At 46.9% G+C, this 14,307-nt stretch overlaps 1 protein-coding gene across 2 annotated transcripts in view; it reads left to right on the top strand.

Annotated features, from left to right (window-relative positions):
* Positions 1-14,307, top strand: part of ADAM22 (ADAM metallopeptidase domain 22) — a 661,757-nt gene that overhangs the window by 549,490 nt on the left and 97,960 nt on the right. For both annotated transcript variants that reach the window (XM_030199706.1, XM_030199712.1), the window contains exon 26: positions 1,412-1,429. In XM_030199706.1, coding sequence (XP_030055566.1) covers positions 1,412-1,429 — 18 coding nt within the window. The remainder of the gene's footprint in view (positions 1-1,411; positions 1,430-14,307) is intronic.

Genomic DNA, 14,307 nt, shown 5'->3' with positions numbered 1-14,307 from the left:
TATGGGTGGCCTTCACCATCATGGTAGCCCCACTGCTGGCAAGATAACTTTAGGCTGATCTTCTCTTCCTCCTGATGTGGCCCAGGTCAGCATAGAAATATACAGATTCTTCTGTTGCCCCCGCCCCTCTGAAGAAGGTCTTATGGGGCTGAAGAACTGTCAGTCACCATGTTCCCCATAGCACAGTGCTGCCTCTAACTGCAGTCTGACCAGAAGGAAAGTAGGGCTGGCAGTTTGAAACTTTTAAGTCACTCTTCCTACCAATGACTCTTTGCCTTCCCACACTGGTGAGATTAAATGTACTGCCAAATATGGGGAGAGAGATACAGAAGTAACTGGGAGGCTTGCAGAGCAGCCTTCACACCGGGGAGTTGGAGATTATGGAGGGAATAGTGGAAAAATAAGAATGAGGATAGTTGTGGGGGGGGGGGGGGGGGAGGTAGGATGGAGAAAGTATGGGATGATCTATTTATTTATTTATTTATATTTATTTATTTTGAAAAATGTATACTTCCTGAAATAACCAAAGATGTAAACCAAATAATCCAAATAACATAAAATCAGTAAAGACAGTAAAATCAGTAACATAAAAGACAGTAAAGCAAGTAAAATTAAATAATTAGATCCCATTTAAAAGAAAGTACAGCAGCAATTTAAAAAATATATACAATAAACTCAATACTAATACATAAAATAAAATCTAAACAGAATTGCGGAGAGTAGGGACATCATTTCCCACGTGTTAAATCATTGTTGCCCCCAGGCTTAAGACCCAGGTGAAAAGTAAAGACTCATGAAATCTCAAAAGACTGGCCTCAAGTCAAATCTCAAAGAGATCCTGATTCTGAATCTGGGGGCTGCCAAGAGGAGGCTTTTGCCTTTCAGCTACTCTTGTGCATTACGTTGATGAAAGCAACTTGTAACATGCATCCTTATAATGATTATTATGGTCTTGTAGGCACATACCGCTGTAGGTGGTCTAACATATATAGCAGCTTACTGTTATGAAGTAAATTAAGTGTCAAGGCCATTGATTTAAATTCAACACATTTTTCTTCAGGGTGTTAATGAAGTTTAATCAAAGTAGATCGGTCAGACTACCTTCTCCTAAACCCAGGAAAACTGGGAACTGAGGAATATGGTTGAGGGGAAACTAAGTGAAGACTCGGGTTTGGGGGATGTAATGAGACCTGAGGGTTGATAGTGGGAACAGAAGGAATGGGGGGGGGGGGGGGGGGGAATGAAGTGGGGACTGTGGAATTGAGTGAAGACCTGCATAACTCCTCACATACATATTCTTTTCTAGAGAAAACTATGTGCAAAGGCATTGCTGTCATTTGTGAATTATTTTTATGAGACTACTGGCATTAGTAACTCATTCATTTCTCTTTTTCTTTTCTCCCATACATAGAAACTATCGAAAAGAGAGGTATGTAGTTATTCTAACCTGAAGACAAAGCCTAGATCAGTTATAAATTTAGAATTTTTTCACAGCAGTCTCTTCTTGGCACTTCACACTGCATTTATTATGAACACCACTAGATAACAGGCTTGCAGCTCTGGTGTTCTAAGTGTTGAGGTGTTTTGAAGCAGCACATGAAGCTGTAGCTTGAAGGTATCCTGGAGGTTGTTTGCTGTCTGAAAGAATAATAGATTTCCATTATGCCCTTAAAAATTCAGTCTGTTCTAGTTTTATGGAACTGTCTATTTTAGCTATAATTCCTTGAAAAGCTCAGCACATTCTGGAATTCATTCAGGCTGTAACTGAATGACTAAAAGCACTATCATATGTACGCAGTTGATTTACTGGCATTTTTCTATCACTGAAGAATGTTTCTGAGCTGGATCCTATGCATATTAACGAAACAGTGTTCATTCCTTTAATTTGTTCAATACAAAATTCAGATGAGCAGAACTTTAGGGGGCCGATATTTAGACCATGGGAGATAGCCCAACTAATTCCCACGGTAGGTGGAGATGTTAGATATTCAATTCCGGGCTTTTTCTGGTGACCAGCATTGAATATCTGATTCTTTTTGGCTGCTAAGAACATAGCTGGCTAAGTCGATATTCTGCACAGGACGGCTAAGTTCATTGCAATGCGCTGAAAATCTGTAGATAACTGGTTATATCACACAATATAACCGGCTATCCACTAAGTACTAACTGAGAATATTCAGTGGGAGACAGCTGTCTATCTGCTGATGAATATCGGCAGATAGCCGGCTAAGTACCATTTAACTGGCCAGGTGCTGTTCCTTCCTGGTTAAATGGTTTTGAATATTGGCCAGTATGTGTCTCTGACTGGCTTGAAGTCAACTCAGATCAGTAATGGCCAAATGCCTGCACCATCTAAAAGTCATAGAGGAGACAGTTCTCTAACTGGGTGCTTCTAGTTAGGCACCCAAAATTACATGGTTTGTGAACCTATTCTGTAAGTGCACTTAAATGCATAAATATCCTTATTATAGAATATTAGCATAAGTTGGCATCTGTGTGCATATGCCTAGGCGCAATACTTAAACTATTGTCAATAGTAAGTGTAAATGTGTGCATATAAATGCAGCACTGTAGCATGTAACTTATAGTATTCTGTAATTATACACGTAAATGTTGGACACTGGCCTCGCCCATTCTCCTTCCCTTTTGACTGCCTCCTTGCATTTGCACACTAAAGGCCCTGTTTACTAAGCAATGCTAAGGGCGTGCTAGCATTTTTAGGGCGCGCTAATGATTAGGATGCGCTAATTGCTAAGTTGCCCATAGGAACATATAGAGGGGCATAATCGAACGCGAACGCCTATCTCCATGGGCGTCTATGTCCGAAAATGGGTACGTGAAGAGGCGGGACAGACCGTATTTTCGAAAAAATGGACGTTTTTCAGCTGGGCGTTTGTTTTTTTTTAGCGATAATGGAAACTATAAACGCCCAGCTCAAAAACACCCTAATCCGAGCCATTTGGTCGTGGAAGGGGCCACGATTCGTAGTACACTCGCCCCCCTGACATGCCAGGACACCAACTGGGCACCCTAGAGGTCAGTGCGGTGGACTTCAGACAACGCTCCCACACGCATAGCTCCCTTACCACGGGTGCTGAGCTCCCAACCCCCCTCCCCCAAAACCCACTACCCACAAATGTACAACACTACCATAGCTCTTAGGGGTGAAGGGGGCACCTACATGTGGGTACAGTGTGTTTTGGAGGCCTCCCATTTACCACCACAAGTGTTACGGGTGGGGGGATGGGCCTGGGTCCACCTGGCTGAAGTGCACTGCGGTACCCACTAAAAGTGCTCCAGGGACCTGCATACATGCAGGCCTCTAGGACTTGTTGCTGCTATATAACATTGGCACACCAGTTGACACCTGAAGACTAATCTCTCCGAAAACGTCCTTTACTGGAATAAGCATGCTTACTCACAGTTAACTGCAGATCAGAGGTTTTGCCCCACTGGCAACGAGTCTCCCTGGTACTGAGATTAGCAGTAGGTCAGAGCTGGCAGAATGCTGTACAATGCCCTCTTTCAGACACATTCAAGGGAAGAAATAAGTTCTGTAACGTGGCTAACATGTGAAACTGGCTTAGAAAAATGGCCACAACCTCATGGACTACCGGAAACAAAACAGGGCACACTCTGACCCAGTAAGCAGGGGGAAAAGCACCATGGGAGTAGAGCCTACCAACTACCAACATCGTGAGCATTTGCCATAAGCTAGTGGAATCACGGAGCCCAATACCCTACACCCACCACAATGCATTGCTGATGTGACTCTGCAGTGTGCATAACAGAAAAGGTGTCACACTCACCCGAGAGCCACATCTGACCCAGGGAAAGGCTATCAGAGGATAGAACACATTCTGCTGTCATGGAGGTGGGTATGACATTTGAGGCTGGCATAGAGGCTGGAAAAAAAGTTTTTAAAGTAGGGTTTTTTTGGTGGGAGGGGGTTAGTGACCACTGGGGGAGTCCAGGGAGGTCATCCCCGATTCCCTCCAGTGGTCATCTGGTCAGTTGGGGCACTTTTTTGGGACTTGTTCGTGGGAAAAAAAGGGTCCAAAAAAGTGACCCAAAATCGCGGTAAAAACGCCTTTTTTTTTCGATTATCAGCTAAAGACGCCCATCTCTCCTCGGCCGATAACCACACCCCAGTTCCGCCTTCACCACGCCTCCGACATGCCCCTGTCAACTTTTCCCGTTTCTGCGACGGATTGCAGTTGGAAACGCCCAAAATCGGCTTTCGATTATACCGATTTGGGCGCCCATGGGAGAAAGACGGCCATCTCTCGATTTGGGTCGCAATATAGACGTTTTTCTCTTTCGATTATAAGCAGGATAGGTGACTAGTGTTTAGCGAGTGCTAACACGGCTTAGTAATTAGGGCCCTAAGGCACTTGTGCACCTTTGTTATAAAATACCACTGAGCATAGCAGTTACGCACATAACACAACTGTCACATGCTAGCATTCCATAACTTATGAAGGAAATTGGAGTAATTTTATAAAGTTATTGTCACTCATATGTGGCCACATACACATGTAAACAATCTTTATAAAATGCTGACCAGTGTAAAAATAGACACCATGACATGATGGCATACATTGCCTGTGGCATGTATAGGGGTGGAATGTGAACAGAGTGTGGGTACAATTCACACATACAGGCACAGATTACAAAATACTCTAATCTGTACAGGTTCTTTGAATAATCAAAGTACAAACAGTTACTAAACTAAATTAAATTTAAAAAATACTTCTATAACGCAGTAACCTTGTGGGTTCTATGTGGTTCACAAATAAAAAGAAAACCAGGCATACCTGGGAAGCAACAATCAATAGCAGACAATAATTGAAATAAAATACAATATATACCATATTCAGCACTCAATACGGGAACTTCTCAAATAACCGTGTTTTTAAAAACATTCTGAATTACAAAAGGCCAGCAAAATATCCATTAGTTACAGGGAGAGTATTCCAGAGTTTAACTCCCAGGAAAGAAAACGAAGACTGAAACATCCTTTTATATCTAACAGTTGTAAGTTTCTGCACCTGCAAGGTAGGTGCAATTTCTGCTGTTTAGGCTGGGATTTTATAAAGACAGGTGGGCACCTATAAAATAGCACCTACTTGCCCTGTTATAAAATTACCCTCAATATTTGAATCCTGTCTTAGGTAGATAGGTGTCCCCCATCTCCCCCACCAAACATACACTAGGATACAGTTTGCACAAAATGATTGGTGGCTCTGTTGAAAGCCTAAGCAGAGATGCTAATAATGAACCTGGTATGGGATTTGATCTGCCTTTGCTCTCCAGAGAGAATTGCTTGTTTACTCTTTTCAAAAATACTAGGACTAGGGGGCATGCGATGAAGCTACAAAGTAGTAAATTTAAAATGAATTAGAGAAAATATTTCTTCACTTATCGTATAATTAAACTCTGGAATTTGTTGCCAGAGACTGTAGTAAAAGCAGTTAGCTTAGCGGGGTTTAAAAAAAGGTTTGGATGGCTTCCTAAAGGAAAAGTCCATAGACCATTATTAAAATGGACCTGGGGAAAATCCACGGCTTGTTTCTAGAATAAGCAGCATAAAATGTATTGTACTGTTTTGGGATCTTGCCAGGCACTGTGCCCCCCAGCATACTTCTCGATACCCTGTCCTCACTTGGATTCCAGGGCTCTGTCCTTTCCTGGTTCTCTTCCTACCTCTCCCTCCGCACCTTTAGTGTTCACTCTGGTGGATCCTCTTCTACTTCTATCCCTCTGCCTGTCGGCGTACCTCAGGGTTCTGTTCTTGGTCCCCTCCTCTTTTCTATCTACACTTCTTCCCTTGGTTCATTAATCTCATCCCATGGCTTTTCCTACCATCTCTATGCTGATGACTCCCAAATCTACCTTTCTACCCCTGATATTTCACCTTGCATCCAAACCAAAGTTTCAGCGTGCTTGTCTGACATTGCTGTCTGGATGTCTCAACGCCACCTGAAATTAAATATGACCAAAACCGAGCTTCTCATTTCCCCCCCCCAAACCCACCTCCCCGCTCCCCCCGTTTTCTATTTCTCTTGATGGCTCTCACATTCTCCCTGTCTCCTCAGCTCGAAACCTTGGGGTCATCTTTGACTCTTCTCTCTCCTTCTCTGCTCATATCCAGCAGATTGCCAAGACCTGTCGTTTCTTTCTTTACAACATCCGTAAAATCCGCCCCTTTCTTTCCGAGCACTCTACCAAAACCCTCATCCACACCCTTGTCACCTCTCGTTTAGACTACTGCAATCTGCTTCTTGCTGGCCTCCCACTTAGTCACCTCTCCCCTCTCCAGTCGGTTCAAAACTCTGCTGCCCGTCTCATCTTCCGCCAGGGTCGCTTTACTCATACTACCCCTCTCCTCAAGACCCTTCACTGGCTCCCTATCCGTTTTCGCATCCTGTTCAAACTTCTTCTACTAACCTATAAATGTACTCACTCTGCTGCTCCCCAGTATCTCTCCACACTCATCCTTCCCTACACCCCTTCCCATGCACTCCGCTCCATGGATAAATCCTTCTTATCTGTTCCCTTCTCCACTACTGCCAACTCCAGACTTCGCGCCTTCTGTCTCGCTGCACCCTACGCCTGGAATAAACTTCCTGAGCCCCTACGTCTTGCCCCATCCTTGGCCACCTTTAAATCTAGACTGAAAGCCCACCTCTTTAACATTGCTTTTGACTCGTAACCACTTGTAACCACTCGCCTCCACCTACCCTCCTCTCTTCCTTCCCGTTCACATTAATTGATTTGATTTGCTTACTTTATTTATTTTTTGTCTATTAGATTGTAAGCTCTTTGAGCAGGGACTGTCTTTCTTCTATGTTTGTGCAGCGCTGCGTATGCCTTGTAGCGCTATAGAAATGCTAAATAGTAGTAGTAGTAGTTGTAGTAGCACTTGTGACCTGGATTGGCCACTGTTGGAAACAAGATGCTGGGCTTGATGGACCTTCAGTCTGTCCCAGTATGGCAATAGTTATGTAACTTAAGCTGAGGTGTTGTACAATGCATGGAGGGAAGAGTGTAGAGAAGCCATTTCGTCTCATTGCCTGTTCTACAGATAACTGTATCACTTTGATTTCTACCTTTACCCCCAGATTCTATAAACGGTGACTAAAGTTGCATGCACAAATCAGCATACATAGCCAATTTGCGCACACAACTTAATTGCTTAACAAGCCAATCAGCACCTTAATTGGCCTTAATTGGTGTTAATTAGGATTTGCACATAGACCATATTCTATAATGAGCTGCACGTAAAATTTTTGGGGCATACCTAGGAGCATTCCAAAATTTTATGTGCGTAAATACAGAATTCAGCAGTTTGCAGGCTAAAAAACAGAAACAGAAAAGAACGCCAACAATTTGGTAGGACAGAATCCAGGCATGCACTGAAAGAAGCATATAATTAAAAGTTAAGGAGGACAAAGTTAAGCAGGAGTAAAACACTCATTCCATGATCAAGATGGCCAAACATCAAATGCCTTTTCAAAAAGTATATCTTCAAACCAGCTTGAATTTTGTAAAAGAAGATTCTGCGTGTAAATACAGGGGAAGCTTGTTACATAATTTAGTGCCCAAAAATGCTGAGTAGACTAAAAACAGGCATGTCGAGGGGCAGGAAGAAGCAAGCGATGTTAGTTAAGAGAGCAAAGGACTCGCCCTGGAGTATAAGGAATAGTAGCTACTGACAAATATGAAGGAATACCAGTATGCAGTGCCTTGTGCACCAATGAGATAATCTTAAATTTGATCCTACTGTGTATGGTTACAGAGCCAGCGGAGCCTGATAAATAAAGTGGTAAGTTAGCTAAACTTCCAAGCCTGCCATCTCTTTGTGAGAGATGCAGTGTTCACCATAATTACATGCAGGCAGAATGCCCTCATATACCTGTGTGTGTGTGTTTTCATCTGTCAGGTTTCTTCATCATTGTAAACTGCAGTATCCTAAAGGTCTTTACAACTGAGTGCCACAAGTAGTAAAAAAAAAAAAGAATTGATAACCAATGAAAGGCTAGGCTATAATACCAGCTTCATCTGCACCATTAATGTCATAACTTAATTGAGCTCTAAAAGGAAGCAGGAAGTCAAGCTTTGAAACATAAGACAAGTTTTAAAAAGATGTCTTCATCTGCATCTAGGAATAAAACACAGTAGTAATAAAGATATACAAGTAAAAGTCTAGCAGCAGTGACTTCTGTATTATGTGGCTGGCTATAAATGCCCTGTAAATTGTAGGTGATCACATCTAATTCCTGTTCTGATGTCACAGAAAGTTGTGCCCTTGACACTATAGTATAGTCACTGTCATGACCTTTTGTAACCACAATAATCAATTGTGATAATCAGTTCAAAGGTTATCAAGGGAGGTGTGGTGAGGGAGCTTATCATACTGGCCACCAATGAAAAATGGAACTGTGGAGCTAGGGAGCTTATACCAGCCAGCCAAAGAAAGGATGTGAGAGCGGGGCAAATATGGCAGAAGCATAAAGAAGAGATTTGGGGATAGAAGGCAAAGAGAAGAAGCTATAGCAAAACCCACTGAGATTAATAAACAATGAATTCGGGCTTAGTGACAGAACTCAAATGTGTCCAACTCAGATTCCTAGTTCAGCATGGAGACTTGTGTCTTTTTATTTTTTTTGTATATTAAAGAAAAGCAGCATCACCTCAGCAGATTTAAGAAGTTGAAAAGTGTGTGCTACAATCATGATATGAAGGCATATTTTCCGTACACACAGCAAGTGAAAGCCAGCAAGGTTGATAGGTGGCATGTATGTATGTATTTATTTAAAACAATCTCATATGCCACATGTGTGGTGAACCATTCTATGCAGTGCACAACACAACCATGCGTAATTTATTAAAACAAACTTTAAGACAATAAGGGCCCTGTTTACTAAGCCGCGTTATAAGCACGTTAGCATGTTTAATGCACGTTAACTATGTATGCGCGTTAACTGTGTACGTGCCTACAATATCCCTATAGGCGCCTACATGGTTAGCGCGCATGCTAATTGTAGGTGCGTTAAAATGCTAACGCACCTTAGTAAACAGGGCCCTAATAACACAATCACCATTAAAACGTTAACATTTCATGCAAATGCTTCCTGAACAAGTCTTCAAAAATGTTATTAATTTTGTATTATCAACTTCTGTTCAAACTTCATCTGGAAGGCTGTTGCAAACCAGAGGCCGAGCAATTCAAAATATTATCAATCTTGTAGATCAGTAATAGGCCCTTTTACTAAAAGGTGTTAAGCCCTAACGTGCATCTAGTGCACAGGAAACACTTACTGTAAAGGGCCAGATTTTATATATGGTGCCTGAAAAATCACCGTGGAATACATTTCCGCCTAAGCATATTCTGTAAGCGGCGCCTCTATTTAGGCACAGTATACAGAAAACACTTAGTTGATATCACAGCACTTAAAACTATGCGCATCTATTTACACCAAGGGAAATGTGGCGTAAATGCCAGCACGTAGATTTAGGTGCACAGGGGCATATTCTATAACAATGCGTGTATTTGGAACATCCACGAAACTTCCATTTCCCTGCCCTTAAGTATGTCCCTTTTTGGCTGCATGCATTAGAATTTAGGCACAGTTCATTACAGAAAACGCTTAGCAAACTGTGCGCATAAATTCTAATTATTGCCAATTATTGCTTATTAAGACCTGTTATCAACGCTGATTAGCTTGTTAAGCCAATTAAGTTACGTGTGTTCTTATAGAATACGCTTGGATTTTGGTACAGAACTCTAGGTGCGATATATAGAATCCGGGGGGGGGGGGGGAATTAATTAATTTATTTATTTATTTGTACCCCACATTTTCCCACCTATTTGCAGGCTCAATGTGGCTTACATAGTACCGTGAGGCGTTACCACCTCCGGTGATGAAACAAATACAGAGTAATGCTAAAGAGAATGAGATATATGCATTACAGACACATTAGAGAATGAGATATATGCGTTACAGACACATTAGAGGAACAAGAGAGGACGAGTTATATAATGTTCGTTGCAAGTTTTGGTTTTGTTGTGTTGCTGAATTCAGGCACTTAAGTTGGGTCAGTAGGGTATGCCTTTTCAAACAGATTGGTCTTTAGTGATTTCCGGAAGTTGAGATGGTCGTGCTTTGTCTTTATGGCTTTCGGTAATGCGTTCCATAGTTGCGTGCTTATATAGGAGAAGCTGTATCCGTAAACTGATTTGTACTTGAGTCCTTTGCAGCTAGGGTAGTGAAGATTTAGGTATGTTCGTGATGTTCTGATTGTGTTTCTGGTTGGCAGGTCTATGAGGTCAATCATATAACCTGGGGCTTCGCCATAGATAATCTTGTGGACTAGGGTGCAGATTTTGAAAGTAATACATTCTTTGATTGGGAGCCAGTGCAGTTTTTCTCGTAGGGGTTTGGCGCTGTCGAATCGCGATTTTCCAAGTATGAGCCTGGCTGCTGTGTTTTGAGCAGTCTTTAGTTTCTTTATGAGTTGTTCTTTGCATCCCGCATAAAGTCCGTTGCAATAGTCAGCATGGCTGAGTACCATTGATTCTCCGAGGACAAGCAGGCTGCTTGTTCTCACGACTGGGTTGACGTCCGCGGCAGCCCCCACCAACCGGAAGAAGCTTCGCGGGACGGTCGGCACGCAGGCCACGCCCACCGCGCATGCGCGGCCGCCTTCCCGCCCGTGCGCGACCGCTCCCGCCAGTTACTTTTTTTCCGCGACTGAGAGAGTGGTGCGTTTGCCTCTCTCTCTGTTCAGCCGCCGGATTTTCGACCGCGTTTACGCGGATCGTCGCTTGGACCGTTCGGTTCCCTCTGTTTTTGTATTGTTTTAAAAAATAAAAAAAAAGAAATTTTTTGCGCGTGTGGAGCACGCGCTCCCCTTTTTTCCCTCGCTTTCTAGCGGGGACGCCACGTTGCGGCCTAGTGGCCGCTCGGTCGGTTGATTTTTTCGTGGTGTGATTTTAGCCACCATTGCCGACTTTGACTTCGCCGACGCGATTTTTCCGTCGATGTCCTCGAAGGTCCCGAGTGGATTTAAGAAGTGTGGTCGCTGCGGCCGGCCGATCTCGCAGACCGACACCCACGCTTGGTGCCTCCAGTGCCTCGGGCCGGAGCACAATCTCAAGTCGTGCGCTTTGTGTCTCGGTCTCCGGAAACGGACTCAGGTTGCGAGGCAAGTTCTGCGGGACCGTCTTTTTGGAACTTGCGCCGGCCCCTCGACGTCGACCTCGACGGCATCGGTATCGAAGGCCGGTTCTTCGGTACCGGTATCGATGCCCGAGACATCGGCACCGATGGCAGCGACCCCAGGAGAACAGGTCCCGTTGGCCCGCCGGTCCGCCGGTGAGAGTGGGGTTGAGAGGCCGCGTGGGCAGTCGGCCCCGGTCACTCCCTCAACTCGTGAGCCACGGGACCGAACCCTGTCGGACCCGGTACCTCGAGACCGAGGGGGATCGACCTCCTCCTCCTCCATGCCCTCCGGCGCCGGTGACGTGCACCGGAAAAAAGATAAGAAGCGCCGTCACCGGGAGCCCTCGGTGCACCCTGAAGAGGAGTCGACGCCGAAGCGTCATCGCAGAGAGGAGAGATCTCCGTCGGTGGTGGAGGTACCGACGCGTCGGGGTTCCGGCACCTCGGTGCCGTCTCCTGGCCCCCAGCAGCTTCTGGCACCGATACCCTTACCGGCCCCACCGCCTTTCCCGGCAGCGGGCCTGGACGAGTGCCTCAGAGCCATCCTTCCGGGGATCCTGGAAGGGCTGATGCGCCAGGCTGTGCCGGCGTCGGGGGTGCTTGCGCCCCCGGCGCCGATGACTGTGGCGCCGGCGAGCTCTAGCCTGGCGCCGGGGCTGTCGACACCGCCGCCGCTTGTGGTGCCGGTCTCGACCGCCACGCAGGTGGAGTCTCCGTCGACGTCGATGGAGGGAGCTCCGTCCCCGCCGGCGCGGGAGTCCACCGCTCGACGACACCGAGACCTTGGTGCCTCGACGTCGAGCCGGGCCCGGTACCGGACTCAGCTACATGAGCTAATGTCCGATACCGAGGATGAGGACTCGTGGGGGGAAGAGGAGGACCCGAGATATTTCTCCTCAGAGGAGTCTACGGGCCTTCCCTCGGACCCCACGCCGTCACCGGAGAGGAAGCTCTCACCTCCTGAGAGTCTCTCCTTTGCCTCCTTTGTGCGGGATATGTCTATAAGCATTCCCTTTCCCGTGGTCTCTGTGGAAGAGCCGAGGGCCGAGATGCTCGAGGTCCTCGACTATCCATCACCACCTAGAGAGTCCTCCACGGTACCGCTGCACAATGTCCTGAAGGAGACGCTGCTTCGGAACTGGGTGCGACCACTAACTAACCCCACCATTCCCAAGAAAGCAGAGTCCCAGTACAGGATCCACTCTGACCCAGAGCTCATGCGGCCCCAGTTGCCCCATGACTCAGCGGTCGTGGATTCTGCTCTCAAGAGGGCACGGAGTTCGAGGGATACCGCCTCGGCGACCCCGGGGCGGGAGTCTCGCACTCTGGACTCATTTGGGAGGAAGGCCTACCAATCCTCCATGCTCGTGACCCGCATCCAATCTTACCTGCTCTATATGAGCATCCACATGCGGACCAATGTGCAACAGCTGGCGGACCTGGTCGATAAGCTCCCGCCGGAGCAGTCCAGGCCTTATCAGGAGGTGGTCAGGCAGCTGAAGGCGTGCAGAAAGTTCCTGTCCAGGGGGATTTTTGACACCTGTGACGTGGCATCTCGTGCTGCGGCCCAAGGTATAGTGATGCGCAGGCTCTCATGGCTGCGTGCCTCTGACCTGGACAACCGCACCCAGCAGAGACTGGCTGACGTCCCTTGCCGGGGGGATAATATTTTTGGCGAGAAGGTCGAGCAGATGGTTGACCAACTGCATCAGCGGGAAACCGCTCTCGACAAGCTCTCCCACCGGGCGCCTTCAGCACCCGCCCCCGCGGGCGGGCGTTTTTCCCGGGCTCGGCAGGCTGCACCCTATTCTTTTGCGAAGCGTAGGTACAACCAGCCGGCCCGAAGGCCTCGTCAGGCACAGGGACAGCCCCAGCGCGCTCGTTCCCGTCAACAGCGTGCGCCTAAGCAGCCCCCTGCGCCTCCACAGCAAAAGCCGGGGACGGGCTTTTGACTGGATCCATGGGAACATAGCCGCCCTACAAGTGTCCATACCGGACGACCTGCCGGTCGGAGGGAGGTTAAAATTCTTTCACCAAAGGTGGCCTCTCATAACCTCCGACCAGTGGGTTCTCCAAATAGTGCGGTACGGATACGCCCTGAATTTGGCCTCCCTGCCTCCAAATTGTCCTCCGGGAGCTCAGTCTTTCAGCTCCCATCACAAGCAGGTACTTGCAGAGGAACTCTCCGCCCTTCTCAGCGCCAATGCGGTCGAGCCCGTACCACCCGGGCAGGAAGGGCAGGGATTCTATTCCAGGTACTTCCTTGTGGAAAAGAAAACAGGGGGGATGCGTCCCATCCTAGACCTGAGAGGCCTGAACAAATTCCTGGTCAAAGAAAAGTCCAGGATGCTTTCCTTGGGCACCCTTCTGCCAATGATTCAGAAAAACGATTGGCTATGTTCCCTGGATTTAAAGGACGCATACACTCACATCCCGATACTGCCAGCTCACAGACAGTATCTCAGATTCCGCCTGGGCGCACGGCACTTTCAGTATTGTGTGCTGCCCTTTGGGCTCGCCTCTGCCCCACGAGTGTTTACAAAGTGCCTCGTGGTGGTAGCGGCCTACCTACGCAAGCTGGGAGTGCACGTGTTCCCATATCTCGACGATTGGCTGGTCAAGAACACCTCGGAGGCCGGAGCCCTCCGGTCCATGCAGTGCACTATTCAACTTCTGGAGCTGCTGGGGTTTGTGATAAATTACCCAAAGTCCCATCTCCAGCCAACTCAGTCTCTGGAATTCATAGGAGCGCTGCTGAATTCCCAGACGGCTCAGGCCTACCTTCCCGAAGCGAGGGCCACCAATCTCTTGGCCCTGGCTTCGCAGACCAGAGCGTCTCAGCAGATCACAGCTCGGCAGATGTTGAGACTTCTGGGTCATATGGCCTCCACAGTTCATGTGACTCCCATGGCTCGTCTTCACATGAGATCTGCTCAATGGACCCTAGCTTCCCAGTGGTTCCAAGCCACCGGGAATCTAGAGGATGTCATCCGCCTCTCCACCAGTTGCCGCACTTCACTGCTCTGGTGGACCATACGGACCAATTTGACCCTGGGACGTCCCTTCCAAATTCCGCAGC

Source organism: Microcaecilia unicolor, chromosome 1 (genome assembly GCF_901765095.1).
Source record: "Microcaecilia unicolor chromosome 1, aMicUni1.1, whole genome shotgun sequence".
Lineage (NCBI taxonomy): Eukaryota > Metazoa > Chordata > Amphibia > Gymnophiona > Siphonopidae > Microcaecilia > Microcaecilia unicolor.
This window is presented reverse-complemented; position numbering and strand designations above follow the sequence as displayed.